The sequence below is a fragment of the Ciconia boyciana genome, chromosome 19, assembly GCF_034638445.1.
Source record: "Ciconia boyciana chromosome 19, ASM3463844v1, whole genome shotgun sequence".
Lineage (NCBI taxonomy): Eukaryota > Metazoa > Chordata > Aves > Ciconiiformes > Ciconiidae > Ciconia > Ciconia boyciana.
This window is the reverse complement of record NC_132952.1, coordinates 2,336,753-2,356,215: the sequence shown is the minus strand read 5'-3', so window position 1 is coordinate 2,356,215 and position 19,463 is coordinate 2,336,753. Positions and strand designations below refer to the sequence as shown.

The 19,463-nt window shown below is 55.2% G+C and overlaps 2 protein-coding genes across 11 annotated transcripts in view; both read right to left on the bottom strand.

Moving 5' to 3' along the window:
• Positions 1-6,225, bottom strand: part of HTR6 (5-hydroxytryptamine receptor 6) — a 47,009-nt gene extending 40,784 nt beyond the window's left edge. For 6 of the 10 annotated variants that reach the window (XR_012045845.1, XR_012045846.1, XR_012045847.1 and 3 more), the window contains exon 1: positions 1,092-3,836. Coding sequence is in view for 4 of the 10 variants with exons in the window: in XM_072884262.1 (XP_072740363.1) it covers positions 1,092-1,820 (729 nt within the window). In the remaining 6 variants the exon portion in view is untranslated. Of the gene's footprint in view, positions 1-1,091; positions 3,837-4,735 lie in introns of those variants that run through there. The other 4 variants (XM_072884262.1, XM_072884263.1, XM_072884264.1 and 1 more) reach the window with 4 other exon arrangements.
• A 66-nt stretch (positions 6,226-6,291) lies between these two features.
• On the bottom strand, positions 6,292-19,392 carry NBL1 (NBL1, DAN family BMP antagonist). Its single transcript, XM_072884266.1, has 4 exons — positions 19,189-19,392; positions 8,864-9,058; positions 8,527-8,638; positions 6,292-7,662 (listed from the first exon to the last, which is right to left on the bottom strand). Exons 1-4 carry the CDS (start codon positions 19,209-19,211, stop codon positions 7,411-7,413), a joined length of 582 nt encoding a protein of 193 aa, XP_072740367.1. The 5' UTR covers positions 19,212-19,392; the 3' UTR covers positions 6,292-7,410.
• Between the last annotated feature and the right edge of the window lie 71 nt (positions 19,393-19,463).

The following is a 19,463-nucleotide window of genomic DNA, read 5'->3' as shown; positions in this document are numbered from 1 at the left end:
GAGGGTTCCCTGGCTGACACCTCGTTTTCAGCTCCCCCTCAGCCGATTCGGGGCTCCTAGGAATCTGCTGGCACGCTTGCCGCTGCTGAAATACGGGGGTGGATGTTGGTTTTCCACAGCGGAGCAAAGCACCCGAGCATCCCCCGGTCCCCTGAGCGGGGCAGCACTGGGGCTGCAGGGTTGCGGCAGGTTGTGTTTGTAGAGTCCAAAAACCCGGCGTCCGGGGGGAAAATAAACATTCCGTGCTATGGTCTGTTTATTCTTTGATTCTCATTTTCCTTTGGAAAGTCTGGTACGTCTTATCACGTGCGGGAGAGCTGGCCGGGTCAGAGAGTCCTGGCTCCTTTCTTAAAAGAGAAGAGAACCACAAACTAAATCAAAGTATTTAAAGGCAATTAAGTTTGTCTTTTCCCTGTAGGCCATGAGGTCTATGAAGCCTATTACGGGGAATTAAAGCTGTTAGATGTAGTGGCAATTACCTTCTCCCAGAGAAATACAAACAAGCGCAGCCACGTTTTGGTTGTAAAAAACACACACGCTGGTTTAACCAGCAGTCGGGTAAGGAGGTACTTCGCAGTTCCTGTTATCGACCGGGTAACAAAAATAGAAGCTGGCTCTTCAAAATAAGGTGCTCTCCAGAATTTGGTATTTGCTATTATTTAAAATCCTTCTCCCCCATATGTCTCACGCCCACCACGGCCAAGACTTACGAGTGGAAAGTCAGATAAGATTAAAACCCTCTGGGATGACGCTAGCCAAGAGGGGGGCGAAACTGCATTTATTTTGCACCGCTGAGCGTTTTCGCCTGTATCTTAATTTATTTCTCTGCTTCTACTCATGCTGTTTCTGTGCTCCTGAGCAGCTGAAAAGCACATCATCGCCAGGACAAGACATGGGGCACCTCCGAGGATGCCGCCGAGCAGCCGTCCTCCCATCACGGAGGTGGATGTTGCCCAAAATCTCCCTCCCTGCGGTCTGGTTGGCAATGCCCGCTGCCGGCTCCGGCCCCGAGGCCGTCCCCATGGCAGAGACACCCCAGGCACCCAAAGCACAGGGGGCTGCAAGGAGCAACGTCCCTGTGGCCACCTCACCTGCAGCGTGGTCTCATCGGTGGTGGCGGTGGCCACGTTGGAGGCGAGGGAAGCCACCTGCACTGCTTGCTTGCGGGCTGCCAGGAGGATGCGGCAGTAGGTGAAGGAGATGGCGGCGGACGGGAGGAAGAAAGTCAGGCAGGAGGCCACCAGGGCGTAGGGCAAGCTGACCAGCAGCCGGCACTGGTCCTCGTCCCCCCGGGAGGTGACGTTTGGGGACTGGACCTCGAACTCCAGCTCGTGCCAACCCATCTTGATGGGCAGGAAGGAGGCCAGCGCAGCCAAGGTCCAGGTGGCCAGGATGAGCCAGAGGGCTCTGCAGGAGGTCATTCGCAGCTTGTATTTGAGGGGGGAGATGATGAGCAGGTAGCGGTCCAAGCTGATGATGCAGAGGTTGAGGATGGAGGCGCTGCAGCACATGACGTCGAAGGAGTACCAGAGGGAGCAGAAGTCGCCCCGCAGCACCCAGCGGCCGTAGAGCTGGTTGAGCATGGCCGGGGGCATGACCACCAGTCCCACCATCAGGTCGGACATGAAGAGGGACACCAGGAAGTAGTTGGAGGTGTTGCGGAGGGAGCGCTGGGTGACGATGAGGAGGATGAGGAGGAAGTTCCCCGCCGTGGTCAGCAGGATGATGAAGCAGAGGAAAGCAGCCACCCAGCTGCTCCCCACCAGCAGCGAGCGCTCCCCCAGCACGCTGGCGTTGGGGGCCCCCAAATCGCCCTCCATGAGGAGCCGGGCAGCAGGGCTGGCTCCGGAGCTGGGGAGACCTTCTCCGGCCGTGACCTGTGCTAGGTGATCATCGCCAGAGCCAGCTCCAGGGGAAGAAGTACCATCTCTCTCTCGCTGCTCTGTGTCCGTCCTCCTTTCTCCTCTCCTCCTCCTCTCCCTCTCTTCCCCCGCTCTCTCTCTTCACTGGCAATCAGGGCAGAGTGACGTTCCCAGGAGCCGATCAGCAGTAGCGAGGTTCCCCTCCCCGTTACTCACAGCCAGGCATTTCCTCGTCCCTGCAAATCCCCCTGCGCTGGGACATCCCTGGACCCTGCTTCTGGATGCTGGGGATGCTCTGGATGCCGGGATGCTCGAGATGCCAAGGATGCTCTGGATGGTGGGAAGCTCTGGATGCTCGGATGCTCTGGTTGTGCTGGACCAGGGAATAATCTGGACGCCAGGATGCTCTGGATGCTGCAGATGCTGGGATGCTCTGGACCCCCGAATACTCCGGATGACAGGGATGCTCTGGACCCCAGAATCCTCTGGGTGCTGGGATGCTCCGGACCTCAGGATGCTCCAGGTGACAGGGATGCTCTGGATCCCAGGATACTCCGGATGCTGGGGATGCTCTGGACCCCCGATGGTTGGCTCTCTGCCCCCCAGCTGGGCTTGGCTACCTGCAGAGTGCTGTCCCCTGGGGCAGCAGGGCCCCACCGAGCAGCTCCGTGCCTGAGCTCTGCTGCTGCTGCAGCCAGAGACAGCAAGGAGAGGCAGAGCAGCCCTGAGGCGAGTACGGGAATGCTCCCAGCCAAGCCCGCCTGTGAGGAGGAAGATGCAACACGCAGGAGTGTGGGAAGGTGTCTCTCCCCCGGCAGAGGTGCGTCCAGTGTGCAGGGGTGCGTGTGAGAGTGTGTGTGTGTGTGTGTGTGTGTGCGTCTGCAGGTGCCAGCCAGACTTTTACCTGCTGCTCTGTGATGCACAGAAAAGGATGCAGAAATGCCGATTCGGAGGAGGTGGGGCTGGGGGGGAGAGGAGGAGATGAAATGAGATGCTAATGAAAACAGGGATCTGGTCGAAACTCCACAAAGTGGCAGCCAGAGAGTTCCCTTTTCTGTCTTAAAGAGACAGCCAGCACCGCGCTCTGCCTCCCTTCCGCCGGCCGCCGCTGCCAAGGCCGGAGACCCCAAGCTCGCCCGGCAAGTGGGCAGCGACCCACGGGCCAGCAGGTCTGTGGCTAAGCCCAGCCGGCAGCACCGAGCGCGAGGCTCCATCCTCTGCGCCAGTCGGTAAAAAGCAAAATTTTGCAAAGCCAAATAAAAAGCGACAAAACCTGCATGCAATAGCCCACAGCTGCCTGCTCAGACAGCAGCCAGAGGCATGGAAAGGACTTGCTGGCTGATTTTCCAGCACTCTGCAGCCAGGGATGGCGGGTGTGAGCAGAAGCCAAGGGAAAAGGCTGCACCCGCACCGGGACAGCCGGCGGTCTTGCCCCTCCGCTCCGGGGTTATTTAGGCTGGCCTCGGTGCAGCCCAGGTCCCTGCCTTTGCAGGGGCAACCCCGGATGGACCCACGGCAACTTGCCCTTTGGCAAGTGGGAGGCAACATGCCAGAGGATCCAGCGGGTCCTGCTGGCTTCTTCCCCCCTTCTAGTTCAGAAGACGCTTCTGAATCTTTAAGCGCTGTTAGGTATCCCATGCTACCACCCCACGCTTCGGGGCCAGTATCTCGGGGTGCTTGGCAGGGACTGATCTGGTTTTTCTCCAGCTTCCAAAGGTTTTTTTTCTTCCAACAAATGGCTGCAGTTTCTGCTGGGAGGAGACCAGCACCGAGGGCACTGACTCCAGCACAAACCAGAGCCATGCGTGTCTCTCCGTTGTGCCCCTGGCACCTACCCCTGTGGTCACAGGGCCAGACGTTGCCCTTTCCTCCCTGTGCCACCGCCAAAGCTTTTGTTAACACGCTTCCCCCGGGAAGATGCTGCTGCAGATGTGTGGGCGAGCACCAGCTGTGCACGCCGCACGCCCCACCGGCCCCATCCCGCTGCACCCCCAGCACCCTCTGCGCTGCCCCAGCTGCCCGCCCCGGAACAGAAATCTGTCTCTTTACCAAGATCTATTTTTCTAATCGCTTTTCAACAACTTTGTCGTGCTTTTCCTAGTGGCTGAACGGGCAATTCAGGCCTGGAAACCACCTGTGAGCAAGGGACAGGGGAGATGCAAAGCAGGGCTCACCTCTGCGCATGGACACAGCCCATAGGCAGCCCAGTGCCCCCCCAGCACCTCCGTGCCACTGGAAAGCTGTTCGCTGGGAAACAGCCGCCGTCACTCATACGGGACAAGCTCTCCTGGGAGCTCGTGCACGGCGTCTGCCCTCCCTCTGCTTCCCCAGGACCCTCTCCTTGGATGCTCCCAGCCAAACCTCCCCGGCCACCTCTGCGTCACTCTGTCCTGGCAGGCATCCCAGGGCAGAGCACACACACGCGAGGCTCTGATCGCAGCAGGAGGTTTCTTTAGAAAAGCGCTTGTACCAGGAAACCCTCACTTCCTCGTCCCATCTGTGCTGGGAACAAGCAAGAAAACTCCCCCCAAGCCCACACTGCGGCAGCCTCCCCAGCTAGGATAAATCAATGCAGCAGCACAGATTTATCCCAGCTGGGGCCACGCTAGTGCTCAGCGAGGAAGTCGTGCCACAGCGCAAAGCCACGCTTCCTTCTCAGCCCTGCTGCACCCCAACCTTAGGAGCATTTCAGTTTACCTCCAGAGCTTCTGCTTCAGAGAAGGAGATTGGATCAGGAGTGCGTCCTCCACAACGAGGTATGTGGGAGGTTTTGGACGCTTGGTTTGGATGTGTTTGCTGGGGAAGTGAATCTGAACTGATTGAAGCAAAATGCGTTTAAAAAAACCTGCCTTAGAATGAGGTCCAAAACCTACCGTTGCCCCTGCAAAAGCTTCTCTGCTCCGGCAGCTCTGCTGGCCTGTTTGTGCTCTCTCCCCTGCACTGTTTCTGGACACATCTGCAGGGGATCATGGTTTCCACCAGCTCTGCTCTCCACTACCACTAGCAGGGAAAGCAAAACCAGGTTGTCAACAGCCATCCAAGTGTCAACATGGCAAAAAAAGGGCTGGTGAGAAGGAGTGAGTACAACTGGAAGGCTGAGAGACCTCAGTGAGGACATCCAGGCAGTCCAGGGCTCCAACAGTGCAAGCTACTCTCAGGATCTCTTTCCATCCTTCAGCTGGGATGGCTCCTTAGGGCAGATTTTGGATGGAGGCTGGCTAGCTACCGGTAAAAGATTTGTGCCTTCATCTGCAAAACAGCCCTCCACTGCCTGCCTCTGCTGAAGCTCGGGTTGTCTCGAAAGGAGGTGGAGACATCCTGCTCCGAACGCCCTGAACTGCAGCTCCTGGAGTTCATAGGAACAGTCCCCCTGCTAAATCCAGCTCCTGTTTTCACCGTACACCAATAAAAAGGCCACGTGAGGGTGGTCAGTGACAGCATGGGTTTTTCCACCTTTTCCTGGCTCTCTGGTAAAGTTCCCTTCCTTGGGAAGACACTCCACAGCCTGAAACCTTACCTTAATGCACAGGACACCTCCACCCCTGCCAGGGGCCTCCTTTTCAGCCCATCCCCTTCGTTGTGGCAATTGCTGCCTTAACGCAAACCCTCTCCTGCTTCACCACCCGGAGAGCTGCTCTCCAAACTCGTGCAGAGCCCCCAGAGCCCAGGACTCAAAGAGCCGGGCACTTGCAGGGCACAGCCTCCTGCTGCTCCAGGAGCAGACGGGACCTTCCCCGGGGTTAGGCTCAGACAGGGGAGCATCCCCTGATCATTTCTGAGGGCACAACCACGCTGGGTGGCCAGGCATCAGTGGGACCGGAGGTTTGCAAGGGCACGCTCTGCCCTGCCCAGCGAACGCTGGATCCAAATACCCTTGGAAACAGCCCACTGGTTTTCAGCCAAGGCGCCTGTGTCCCCTCCTCACCCACGAAGGGATGTCCATGTCCACGTCCAAGTTCGCCTTCCTCCGCTCCAGAGGCACTCCTGGAGGCCATGAACATCTGGACGCCACGAAACACGCTGGATCAAGAGTGTCACCTAGTGGCAACAGAGCTGATAAAGATCGTATGATCCCGCAGAGACCCCACGCACTTCCCACACAAGTGGGACCAACAGCCCTTAAACCTCCAGGCTGCAGCGACATGGGCCCTTGAGTGCAACCATGCCTGGGCCACAGCGGATGTGCAGGCTCCCCATGTCCACATGCAGCCCATATGCTGCGTATTTGGGGTCGGTTTTCCTTTTAGCAGCTCTCCCTCCTCCTCCCAAATTGAATGCAGCAGAAAGCTAAAGGGAACCGTCGCTCTCCCGTGCCCTGTACCCTCCTGCACTGCTGTCCCGTCCGGTGTCCTGGTGTAAACGGCCTCTCCCCCGTCAGCACTGAGGAGCCTACAGCCAAAAACCAGACAGGCATCAGAGCACTGAGAAATGGAAGTCAGAACTAATTTATTTAAGAAAAAAAAAAACCTTGTAAAAAGGAGGGGGAGGCATCGACTACAAGCTCTGGAAGCTCTTGTCAGGACAGCGCCAAAGAAATCAGCTTTATACAACAGAGAGAAAGGGGTAGCAGGAGGGGCCCAGGGCCATCCCCCCACCCCGAGCCTCCCCACCCCTGCATGAGCTGTCCCCTGCAAAGGTACATGGGCATCCCGGCACTCGTCCCCCTTCTCCCTCCCACCATTAAAGTGCAGCAGGGAGAGGGGGGAGAGGGGCTGGCTCCCACCCAGACCACCCCAGCGCAAGCCTGCTCTTGGCCTTCCCCTGCGGGCCACAAAACGCGAAGCCCCAGTGCCCGTGGCATAATCCCGCTCCCTCGTCCCCAGGGAGCTACGTGGTGGCCCTGAGGACCAGCAAGGTAAGGGCTCTCACCACCACGGTTCCCAGCAACCTCACGCACGCAGTCCCAGAGGCACATCCTGGGGCAAAACGCTCCCCAAGAGCTACCTACTGCAAGGGGGCTGGGGTTGAATTAAGATCCAGTGGGTGCCAGGAGGAACCCACGTGTCCTTAGGCAGGCAGGGCAGATAGGAGGAAGAAGGGATGCCGCTGCTCCCGCGCACCCCAGGAGAGAAGTGCATCTCTTGTGGGACCGTGGAGAGGCTGCGTCCCTTCTTCCTCCACCCCAGGTACGAGCCGTTTACAAGAGAAAAACCCAGAAGGGCTCAGCAAGGGCTCCGCAGCAGGTTCAGGAGCCTGCGGACAGCCCCTGGGGAGCCCAGCTCAGCTCTTGCTCTCAGCCGAAACCCCCTCGTCCGGGTTCCCGCTCCTCTCAATATATTATTACTATTATGTGCAAGTAGTTTTGCATCAGAAAACGCCGAGCCCTCCTCTCTCGCCCTGCAGCTCCAGCCCCACGTCCGCCCCTCAGCCCTGCTTGTGCCTCAAAACATTCCTCCAGCCCCGGGGTGTCGTGGAGAGCAAAGCGTGAGGGTAGCTATTAGACAGGAAAGACTCCACCACCCCCCTCCCTCCCCAAACCCCGGCCCTCTCCCTTGCACACACCCCCTGCCCGCGCCACCGGCTGCAAGGACAGTCCGCAAGGGCCAGGTCACTCGTCGCCCTCCTCGTGATGGTGGTGGCTGGAGGCAGGAGGCTCTTCCACCTCCTGTTGGTGGTGGGCATAGTGATGGGGGCTGGGACCTTCAGCGGGCATGTTCTCCTCTGCGTTCAGGTAGACATTGAACAGGGCTCCCTCGTGGCTCGGCTCCTTCCCGCAAGCCTGGCAGCTACAGTGAAGTATCTTCTCCACCAGCTTGTCAACCCTGGGGATCTCGTCGTTGCCTGGACAGTCCAGTGTCACCTAGGTAGAAGGACGAGGACACAGTGAGTGAGCATGCAGGCTCAACACCCGGATGGCCATCCTGCTGCGGGCGGTCTGACCTGCCCCGTGCCCTGCAGAGTTGGGGTATTTTAAGCCAGAAGCGATGGCTCGCTGCCCGTACAGACAAACCTCGCAGCCAGTCTGCACAGCAAGAGTTCTCTGGGAATGTCTCGCAAGGTCACAAGCTGCAGAGACCCAGGGAAAATGCACCGACTCAAGCGCAACGCTGCTCCCAGGCACTACTGGCACCGAAATATCGGTCGTAACTGCAAAGGCCACCCACAAGACACATTGCTGAGCATCTCAGATAGTTTGGACTAAACCATCTGCCCAAATGACTGAGTTGAAAGCAAAGCAGAGAGCTGAACCCAGCTCCCTGGGTGCCTAGGCTTGCCTCGGAGGCAGGGTTTATGGCTCTGCCAGGATCAATGGTGGCATGAAACCGTGAGGCCTGAGGGTGACTGGCAGACGGGCTGTGGGAAGCACTTCTGGACATCGAAGAAGGCAAAAACTCCCAAGTGGGAGGAGGCGACAAAGGGAGTGGTGGAGAGAACAGGCACGCGGGATGAGCACAGGGATGAATAATGCAGGGACTGACGGGGGATGCTTCTGCAAACAGTGATAAATGCATCATTCATCACAGCAGTCACATTGCTTCCCACAGCCCCTTCCACCCCGGCACCCTGAGACAGAGAACAGTCACCTGAGAGACGCCCTGGAAGGAAACTACGAGTGGGAAAACCTCAGGGAAGGAGAACAACTTGCCCTAAAGTGGTGCAGAGCAGAGCTGAGAGCCCCTGAGCAAGGCCCCACAGAATCCCTGGAGCAGGCAGGGATACTCACGATTTCCCACATGGACTGGGCTGGCATGCAGGAGTCGCAGTGAACCAGGGACTCTGTGGACTGAGGGAAGGTGTTGGGGACGCTGTAGCTGAAACACTGTCCCAGGCAGGCCCTGCAAAGACAACAGGAGGGATGAGGGCTCAGGGGAGGTGCCTGCTCTTCCCAACCCAGGCAGAAGGAGATTTGACCTTCCACTGAGACAGACAGAAGCCAGCCGGGCAGAGGCAGGACATTGTGCCTGGCTTCTTGTGCGAGTGACAGTCCCCAGAGCCACTCTGGTGCCATCTGCAAATGGAAATCAGCTGCATCCAGCTCTGCACTGAGGGTGGATCCGTACCTGTTCTGGATGGACTTGGACTCGCAGCCGCTGTGCCCCACGATCTGGGTGATGTTCTTTGCCTCGCACCAAGCGCTCTTGTCCGGGAAGAGGGCGAGCTTGTTTATGGGGGGCGGTGCAGCCAGGAGCAGCGCTGGGAAGAGGGCACCAACCACGAACCATAACATCATGGCCAGCTCTGCCAAAATCCTACAACTGGAGACAGAGAGCAAAGCATTAGCAGGAAAGAAAACAGACAAGCCGGCCCGCTTCTCCAACCCCATGGCAGTTCTTGGCTGCGACAAGCACAGGTATGTCCTCCCAGTGTGTCGCTACTCACATCTCCCTCTGTGGCCAGGGAGGCTCCCCAAAACACCGCACGGGGAGTGGGACATGCTGCACTGCCTCTTCCCTGTTCAAAACCAGCTCTGGAGCAGGCAGGCACCTGCATTACTTCTCCCGAGCTTTGTGCCAGGAGCAACAGCAGGCTTTGCATCATTTCCCACCCAAAGCTGGGCTGGGAGAAGTTTGCAAAACAAAAGTGTCCCTGCCACGGGCCGAGCCAGGCTGGAGAAGTCACGGACGGCACAAATGTTTTTATTTGAGGAAGGAGCAGACTTCTCCACTTCCTTTTCTCCCACCTTAAAAGCCAAAGCTGGCCTTGCTGCAAGCCTTCCCAGGGAAGAGGGACCGCTTTCCCGGGAAGGGAAACCACTCTTCCCGTAGAAGTGCGCAGCAGGTGTCGCTGCAAGGCAGCAGCAAGCAGGGAGCCGTGGAAACCTCAATTCAGAGGCAAGAAACCCGCAGAAACGACCAATACGGCATTTATTTTTATAGAGCCACTGAAATTCAGCAAACAGTTACTCTGAGGAGGGGAACTCAGTCTGCAGACAAGGGGCGTCCTTTTAATACCAAGCGTAAACCTCGCTCGCAAAGGTGGTCGGCCGAGAAGGTTTACTTACCACCCCCAGAGAAATCCCACGCAGGGCTTCCTTGCAGGCCAGCTGTACTCCTGAGCCAAGGTGCCTGCATTAACACTCCCAATCACTGGGGAAAGGCAGATGGAAAAGCATCATAGAAACAGGGAAATTTTTTCCTTTGTGGGGTTTGGATGGAGTCATAGCGAAAGGCAGACATTTATACTTTCTAAAATATTTGTTAGAACCATGTTATTTGTTATTTCCTTCTATTTATTTATCCAGACGAAGATCCAAAGCCCACACTGGAAAGACTCCTGTTGATTCCCATGGCTCCTGGGCCCAGCCCTCTAACGCTCGCCGGGGAAGGAGAGGAAAAATGCCTTGTTTATCAGACGCCGGTGTCAGAGGCAGCTCTGTGCTGGGAACTCCCAGCTGGGCGTTCCCCCAGTCGCTCAGTCTATCTGCAGAGTCTTCATCAACACATCCTCGGCTGGAGGACCACCATGTTTATCTAAACGATTGAGATGGCCTACTAAGCACCTCTCACAGCGCCAGCTCAGACATTTTAAGGTCATTACGGGGCAGAGGGTTTTACCCTGTTACCCCTCCACTGAGCCCAACCTCCTGGATCTGAATCAAGAGAGAGACGAGAGAGAGATGCTTCCCCATCCTCCATCCCAAGGCAGCCAGAAAAGGGCATCCTCACTCCCTGGCCGCGGGATCTCTGGAGGAATCAGGCGGGTTCTCCGCTAAATTTTCTTCTTTCCTGATGATGCAGGACCCATAATGGTATAACACAGCAACACCTTTATAGCCCTGGCTTCCTAATCCTCCCAGCACTTGTTCATGTGAATCCCACGGGTGCCCGGTGAGAATACCTGCTCAAAGCAGGGTTTGCAGGTCTTGGTTTGAGATAATCAGAAGGTTTTAGCCCCTGAACTTGCACTGCCGTTAACAAGAGCGGTGTGGTTAAATACATTTGTCCTGAAGACAACTCTTAGGGCTTACTTCTGCTCCCTGAATTTTCTTTCCATTTCAGTGGGAGGAATTCTGCAATTTCTGCTAAGAAGAACAGAGCTAAGCTGCGCACACACGCACTTGGTTTGCTTGGTTTTCTGAAATGAGCATCACTCATTCCTCAAATGCCAGCAGCTCTGTGCTGAGGAATCCCGCTCCCAAAGGCAAGTCCGAGATCAGAGCTGGGATGTGACCCAAACAGCAATCACAACCCCCTGGGGAACAGCTGAAATTCCTCTGGAGTCAGCGCACAAGTTCACTTCCACATGCCCGATTAGAGAGCAATTTCCTTCTTTCCAAAGAAAGGTGGTGGCTGGTTTTTTTCCAGGTTTCTATGCATCTCTACCCAGCAGCAAAGAGGCAAATATTTCTGTCTGCGCTGACAGCCTTGCTTCCCTGGGACCTTTTTTTTTTTTCCTGGAAGGAGGTGTTCAATAGCGAGGTGTTTCCGCAGCGCTGGTGAGCAGACCCATTGCCAGAGGCACGAAGGATCATCTCTGAGCATTTGGGCTCCTGTCTTGCTCCGATACCGAGAGGAAGATGAGTGAGGACCTGGCCTGGATTCAGGAAAGCGCTTGAACATATGCTTAAGCCCTCTCCTTTCCTGAGCAGGGATGTCTTCATAGCCAGGGCCCCCAGCAGCACGGGCGCTGCTCCGGTTTGCAGAGGGGCAGTGAGTGAGCAGGGGAACAGGGTGCCTCTACAGAGCTGGAGCAATTGCAGCTTCACCCCATTCTGCAGGGCACTCGGGTGCTGAGCACTGCTATTCCCCGCTGATTTTAAGCCTTGAACAGGCCACATCCACATGGTGTTTTCCTTCTCCCAAGAATGCCCTGGAACCCGCAGGGCCACATTTCTAGTAAGTAACAAGGTTTATGCCAGTGCCTAGGAAAACATCTGATGCAGCTGAGTTTGGGAGGGAGCTGGGGCTGGAAACAGCCTGCTCGCAACCACGGCGTGTTCGCTGGCATAGTTCAAACCAGTCATGCGAACAGAGCTGCCACTAAAACCATTCATCTGACAGCAGCCACAGGGTCGGAGACAAAAGCACCGTGTTTCTTCTCCCCCTGGCTGGGAAGGGAAGGAAAAAAGGAAGACAAGGTACCCGAGCAGGTTTGCAAACTCCCGATTAAATAAAGGCATTGAGCACATTCCTCCGTGACAAGCTAAATTACACGTTGCAGCTCCTAAAGGAACAAGTGTGTGCTCCCCGGCGCTGACCCCGGCCCTGGCCTGCCGGCGGGGGCAAGCACTTCCCCGCACACAGGGGCTTCTTTCTCTTCTCCGCACCGGGGCACATTTTTTTTCCTGCTAGTCAAAGCTTTTCAAGCAGAAAGTTCAGCTCAGTTCCGGCAGACCCATCAGCCCGTGAGGGTCTCCCCCCTCCCTCTCTGCAGGGAACCGCATGGCAGCTTCCTCCGCCATCCCTTCAGCACACATTTGAGAAATCAAATGACTCAGCCCTTGAGCCTGGCACATCCCGGACTCCGGAGACAAACAACTTCTCAGCGCACGCACAGCTGCAGCCTTGTGGTGAGCGGCCCCGGAGCCCTTTTCCAGCCTGTCCCCAAGCCCGAGGAGCTGAGGGGCAAAATGTCCAAGGCTGATGGGTCTCAGCTGTACCAGCTCAGCATCCCTTCGAGGCCCAGAGAGCCTGGCAGGAGTCCTGCCAACAGCTAAGCCTCCCATCAGCCCGGTTTTGGGATCTGGTGGTAGCACGCTCAGATGTTTTGTGTCACCTAGAAGAGCTCCTTCCTCCCATCCCGGCAGTCCCGGGGGCTCTCAGGAGTCCCACAAGCAGGACAGTCCCCGCCAACACCTGGAAGCAGCTGGGAAAATCTACATCGTTACATCGGCTGGAGGACAATCACGGGAATTACCTCGGAGGCCACGTTCCCACCATCCAGCCCACAGCTGTTCCCAGCCATTTGGAAACCAAACACTTCTGGAGGAAAATAAAAAAGATCTAATCAGTTTTACCCTCTTTTTCCAGCGGCAAGTTTACACCATAATACAAGACAAGCCTGCAGGTGGACATGGGGAACATTTCATGAGTAGTTTAATATATTTATAGGTATTTTTCTTATCCAGGATCTTGCAATTTTGCCAAACACATAAAAACACAGACACAGGTATATTGTGCTCATGGCCACACACGCAGCATCCCAGGTTCTGAGAGACAAGAAACCCCTAAGCTTTACAAACATTGCTTAGCCAAGGCTCAAAGCCTGCAAATACGGCACAGAAATAGTGTCAGCTCTACGCTGCAGCTAAGGAAAATGAGGTACGAAGCTGGGAAACGGCCTGACCTCAGTGCCTAACTCAGCGATTCAAGTCCTTGCGTGAGACGCATGAGATCTCAGTGAGACGGACAAGGCGAAGGTTTCAGCTCTTGGTCTGGATCAGAGCTAGGACCTCCACCTTCCTCTCCTGCCTCCCTGGACACACGGCTGTCCTGCCCGACAGAGCCAGCTTCCCACCCAGCCTGGCTCTCAAGCTACACCATGCCAAGCTGCCAAGAGCAACCCCAAGTTGGTGTTAGACATGAATCACAGCAGTACCGGATCCTGCCTTTGTGTTCAACTAGTTATTTGTGCCATCTTGCCGAGAAAAGCTGCTGCACGGCGCTGCCGGGAGAAAAGGAGGCCCCAAAGATGTGTTGCTGAGTGCACTGCTCTGTGCCTCAGTTTCCCTGCTTGCAAGACCCGAGACAGAGGAGCGCCGTACGCCGAGCGAGCTGACGGGTGCAGAGAGCGGGAAAGCACGGGGAGGTCTTTGGAGCGCCAGACTTCCTTCGAGGGAAGAGGCTGCCCGGGGCAGGAAGGGAGGGACGGATGCCAACAGCCCTTGCCCCACACGATGCGGCGTGCGTTCCTCGATGGGAAGGTGCTCGGGGAAACGCCTGGGTGCTGCAGGGCAGGTGGGAGTCAGGCCGGGACATCGCTGTGCGGTGGGGGAGTCATGCAAGGACACCATGCTGCAGGGCAAGGCGGGGTCGCTGCCTGGAGAAGAGAAAGCTCTCCAAGGACTCGGGTGGGATCGCTCCTCTGCGGGGAGGTGGCCAGGAGCGATCTCTCTTGCAGGTAGCTGTAAACGCTAAAAGGCAACCAATTATTTAGGCACCTAAAAGGAAGCAAAGCCACAGTAAGTGTCTGATTTGGTGGCAACTGGAAAGAAACATGTACCTGTCCTAGAAAGATCCAGGGCATGGGTCTCCTTCGACACAGGATTTTGTCTGTACAGTAACTTCTGAATACTACAGGGAATTGCCTCTTAGGAATCTCAACTCAAATAATATTTGCTTACACGGAACAAAAAATATCATAAGCCAGCATTATTAGCAGGAAGAGTTTAAATCTAAACTGTGAAAAGTCGCTGCGTACTGATAATAAAAATATCAAAACAACTGATTTTATTCAATACTTGTCCTCATTCAATCCTTCCCCCTTTTTTGAAATCTGCATTTAGCTAAAACCTTACATTTTTCAATTTGGTTGCAAAAAATACAAAGTACAACATTCTCTGGGGACTCTACCGTTACGCCTGCAAAAGCCCAAATTAATCTGATCGATGCCAGGACGGTATCGCCAGGGGAGAGGGAAGAGAACTATGCACTGAAAATGTCTAGAGGTAATTCTTCAGGACAGCAAGACAGATGAGTGCTTAACTGAACACAGCCTCTTCTGAGCTGAGAGCTTCAGTCTTGCTTCGCTGAGCTGCAAAATCTGGGAAGAAATTACAAAAAAAATAAAAAGGGAACTACCATAGGAAGACATTTGATATTTAACATGCACAAGAATCAATACTAAAAACTTTTTGATAATGGAGCAAAAGCTGTGTCATTTCTCACTCCGGATCTGGCTGTCTCTGCTCCTTTCAAAAGCAGGAGATGTTAGAGCTTCCCTTTCCGTAACATATTAATTTCCACTCAAGCATGGTTGGGCTATTCACAGAAATAAAGCAGAAATAGAGAAAAGCAGCGCAGCATTTTTAAAGCCCTCTCCCCTCCCCACTTTGGCCAGAATTTCAAAAGACTTTGGTAAATTGGGAGTTTAAATCTGGCTTCTCAACCATGCACTGAGCACTCGAGAAACTCATTTTATGCAGCTGGAAAAAAAATCCAAGCTCCTTTACCTACAAAAGTCATTGGAAAGTACCTATGGACTTAGATAGGCCTAGAATGGGGTCCTAACGGAGCTCTGCTGGAAAAGAGACACGCTAATGCCTGTGGAGGAGGCAAGAGTAATATAAACAGTTTCTGGTAATTTATTTCAATTGCTCAATTTCTTCAGCATTAAGAACCATCATGGCCAGGAAAATGCATCAACCTAAAGCATAGGAATATATCCTGGCCCCACACTACCCTCCACTCCCTCTCGTCTTCAAGCACCTGCTCAAAATGTGGGGCTCTGCAGCCCCTAAGAGCAGCGGGGCAAGCGGGATGGGAGCAAGGATCAGCTGTGTTGGGGACCTGGAAAACAAGCCTGGCACTAGCCTCCAGCAGCCGGCGGTTTTGGGGAGCAGTGGGACCAGGGTGCCTCAGCAAACTGGGGAAAGGGAGAGCGTACAGGCTCTGTCTGAGACCCTGCGCAAGGAGGACTAGTCTGCCACATGCTTTGGCTACAACAGTCCCCAGCGGTAGGTCGTATCCGAGTGCACTGCAGATAATATGAGAAATAAGCACTTTCAAACACAGCTGTTAGCAGCGTTTCAGCCAGAGGCCTTGCTCGCATGTCTGGACCTGAACGAGCCTCGACTCCCTCCTGCGTTTCCCCTGGAGCTGGTGTTTCCCACACAGCCGTCCCACACGCTCGCTGCCGCAGAGCAAGCAGGCAGAGCCACCCGGTGCGGGCAGCGCTGTCAGCCTGGCTGGGCCTGAGGGTATCGGCTGGAGCTTTGGCCACGCAGGAGGACTACCGGTGTCCAAACGTGGACCGTGGACCCAAAATCCTTTGAAAATCCCACGCAATAAGAGTGACTGCTGCCCTCCAGCTGGGCTGCTCTCTCTAAAGCTGTCCCTGACCCCTGCAAGCAGCAGTTTCCCACCCAGCGTGGAAAGGGCTGTCTTTTCCTCCACCACAGCATCACTAATCGAGAGCCTGACCACTATCGCTCGCCGACGGCATCTCCCCAAAGCACCTGGCTCGTTCCGGAGCGCACAGTCACACCGTTTCCCCTTGCAACTGAAGCTACAGCCTCTCCCCTCCTTTTTCGGTGAAAACAGCTTTCACGGGGCCGGCGGTAAAATCCGCACCGCCTCTGGGAAGGGTCCCAAGAGTCGCTCACTTTTACCCGTGTTTGATTTGCACACAGGCACCAGAGATTTCCCCGGGGAGCGGTTCTCCCAGCAGGCCCAGTTCTGCTTTCACTTAGAGTGAGGTAAACTGGGACTGGCTCCTCCGAATGACTCCACTGGTGCAAATGAGATCAGAATCTGGCACCGCTCGTCTTACTCAAAACAAGCATAACTGGAACCAGATAAAACCAGTTCTAGTACATAGTGGCCACCAGGATTATTATTTTTTTAATTTAGCACACACGCCGCGTAAGGCCATCCTGCAGTCAGAGATGGGAGTTGTCTCGAATGCCAACCACGCTGGCTTTCAGCTTGCTCGGTCATTCATTACCAAACTTGCATTAAAAAATCAAGCCGTGTCCTACGCAGCGGGGTTGCGCTTGCAGGATCAGGTTCCCAGCTGCTGGAGCGAGAGGTGGAAAGAGGGAAGGAGAAAGGGGTTTGTGGCTGAAGCTGTGGATCTTTCAGCGATGGTTCAGGATCCTTCCTGCCGTTTCCCTCTCCCTTTACACCCGTTTGGGCCATGTGCTGGCCGCAGTAGCAGAAATCCAGTCGACTTGAGTGCTGTTTTGCCCTCTTTTAATCTCTGCTTTACACTGCACCAGCCTTCTCACTTTTGATGACGTAAAACCCAACGTCTGTGTTATTTACCCACGGCACTGACTGCAGTATCTTCCAATACCGAAGCATAAAAACACGCAGCAGTGCAGGGCCAGAGGCTTTCGGGGGTAACGTAGCAGCTCACAGCCCAGTTGGTATTTTCAATTGCTACCGGGCGTGCTGGGGGCTGACCTCACACTTGACATTTAGATAGTCTCTCCTAAAACTGCAGGATTGGGCCCAGTAACCACAATGAAATCAAACCGTGAACTGAATGCCGGTCTTTTCCCCTCTCTGGACAAGTCATCTGAGCTCTGTATCAGGGAAGAAGGAGGCTTAAGCCACATCTGAGAGAGTGACCAAAGCGAGGGCCCGATCCTGACACCATTTCCAAAGCTCAACTCTAAAGGATTGAAATCTTGGCTGGAATGGGGGTAACAGCCCAGCCCAGCTCCACAACTGGTAGAAAGGAGTGTTGGGTTGCTCCGTCCCCACCATCGGAGCGAATTTACACCCAGGGAAAGCCCTGGCCCCCACCGCCCTTTGTCGTTCCCTCCCTAAACAGCCCTGTGCGAGAAACAAAGGTCTGGGAAACAGCAAGCACAGCCCCTGCCAGTGCTAACGGGAGGCGCGGAGGACAGACCACCCCTCATTCCCACTCCAGTGCTCCCCCAAAAGGACGATTTTATCAGCCGCTCAGGTTTTTAAGAGTCTGATTTGAGCAGTTGAGAAGTTTCTTTGCCCTAAGCCGTGCTGGACCCGTCGGCACTCTGGTCCTCGCTTTATCGCAGGGGATCTCCGAGCCTGGGTGACTACAGAGGAGGGGGATTTTTTCCAGCAGACTTCAAAAAAAAAGAGCAGGAGCAAGGCCCTAGGACGGAGCAAGTCCCTGGCTCTGCCTGCCCTGTGGCTGCTGCAGCTACGATACGGGAGCCGGCGGAGGTATTGCTAACACTTTACTGGGAACAGCACAGAGCTCAGGGAGGAATAACTGCCCAGGAGTTTACTCTGCTCCTCGGGCAGGTTTCCCACGACCATACCAGCGTAAGACGACCTCGGCAATGCCAACACAAGCCGTGAGCAAAGTTACTCCAATAAGGGCAGGTCTTCAAGCCTACTTTAAAAGCAGTTTGGCTTAGGGCCCAATCCTGCACTTCCTGGGCACCCAAAACTCCCTCCAGCTTCCCTCCGGAAAGACGACCGGGCACTCAGGAAGACTTTGCTCGTTCGCCCTCTTTGCAAGACCGCAAACTCCCCAAGCTGGAATTCAGCGCAGAGAGGTCAAGCCAAAAGCCCGGATTCTTCTCAGGGCTGTTTGCAAACACTTGGGATTTTTACACTGAAGGCAAATTCCATTTCCCATCCTGCGGTTTGCAAATTTGAGGCGAGCTGCCTTTTTTGAGATGGGAGACTGCCTTTGAAAAGCAAAAGTACCCATTGTATACAGCTGATTTTTGGCTGGTTGGACACTGCAAAGAGGACATTAAGTTCTTTGGCTAAAAATACAAGGGAAAATCTGGGCCTCGCCATATCACTAGGATCTTTCCCACTCATTTCAGTCGGGCGCAGATTTTTCCCAAAAAAACCCGCATGGCAAAGCTACGGTGCCCCAACTCCATGAACACTTCACACAGGCAGAATTTTGGATTTGATGGGGTTAATCCTAGACGTAAAAGTTAGATTGTGGAGCGGAGCCTAAGTTTCTCGTAAGAGTGCCCTCGTAAGAGAAATGCTAGTAGGCAATGAGGGATTGTCCGGACCAACTTTAATGCAGCCTGAAAAGGAGCTAAAGCGTGCTCTGTCCCCAGAACATCTCTCAGAGAAAAAGAGAAATCCCCACTGTGCATAAAACGCAGCGATTATTGTATATAACAAATAAGAACTGCCGCAAATACTTAGACAAACTGAAATACTGTGTTACGACTCAAGAAGCAGGTAGAGATATATCGGATATAAGCCTTTGTAATATTCCAGTAAGCACAAAAACTGTTTGCAGGATACGTGGATGTAAATTCATCCCCAGCGCAAACTTTTCAAGTAACAAAAGTTTACTGCCCTTCCACCAGGAAAATTTCCTTCCTTTATGACACCCGAACTACTACGCGTCCTCTGGAGTTGCGGTTAATCGATATACTGAGCGTTCCCGTTCCTTCCTCTGCACTTTTGTTCGAAACCCGAACTAGATGGGAAGGACTCTGTACCACAGATGTGCAGCCGACAGAGCGCGGCTCCCCATACCCTATTCTTTTATTTTATTCGAGCCGAAGCGGCGGTGGAAATAGTTTAACGACTGCACAGCAGATCCCCCGAAGTCCGCCTCATCTGCAACTGATTTCTGCCCGTGGCAATATTCTCATCCTCCCGGCCATCAATCACCCGGGGGGAGAATGGAAGGGAGAGGAAAAGAGGCGGAAAATCTGGTGCTGATCAGCGGCGGAGAAAAAGAAGCCGGTCCGCTCCGTTTGGGGGCTGGGGGGGGCGAGGGGGGAGGCACAAAGCCACGGGGTACTCACCACCCAGGCGACGGCGGGCACATCCCATGGGGTCCGGGGCCGCGGGCGGCGGCGGGCGGCTACAGCCCCGCGGTGCCCGGCGGCTGCCGCATCCTCGGCGCCGCGGCCCCCGGAGGCGCGGGGCGGGCGGGAGCCTGCCGCCTCCCTCCCCCCGGTGCCGGGCTCCGGGCGGTGCCGCCGGCCCCGCCGCTCGCGATTGCACAATCGGGGCGGGGGGGGAGCGAGAGGAGGGGAAAGGAGGGAGGGCAGGAGGGAGGGAAGGGAGGAGGGAGGGA

What these genes read in the sequence shown, in the direction of transcription:
- NBL1 (XM_072884266.1), bottom strand. Translation starts at nt 19,211, where the DNA reads ATGTGCCCGCCGTCGCCTGGGTG. An exon ending in TCCAAGTCCATCCAGAACAG is followed by an intron (nt 8,639 to 8,863) that starts GTACGGATCCAC and finishes TTGTCTTTGCAG; the next exon opens with GGCCTGCCTGGGACAGTGTT. An exon ending in CCCAGTCCATGTGGGAAATC is followed by an intron (nt 7,663 to 8,526) that starts GTGAGTATCCCT and finishes CCTTCTACCTAG; the next exon opens with GTGACACTGGACTGTCCAGG.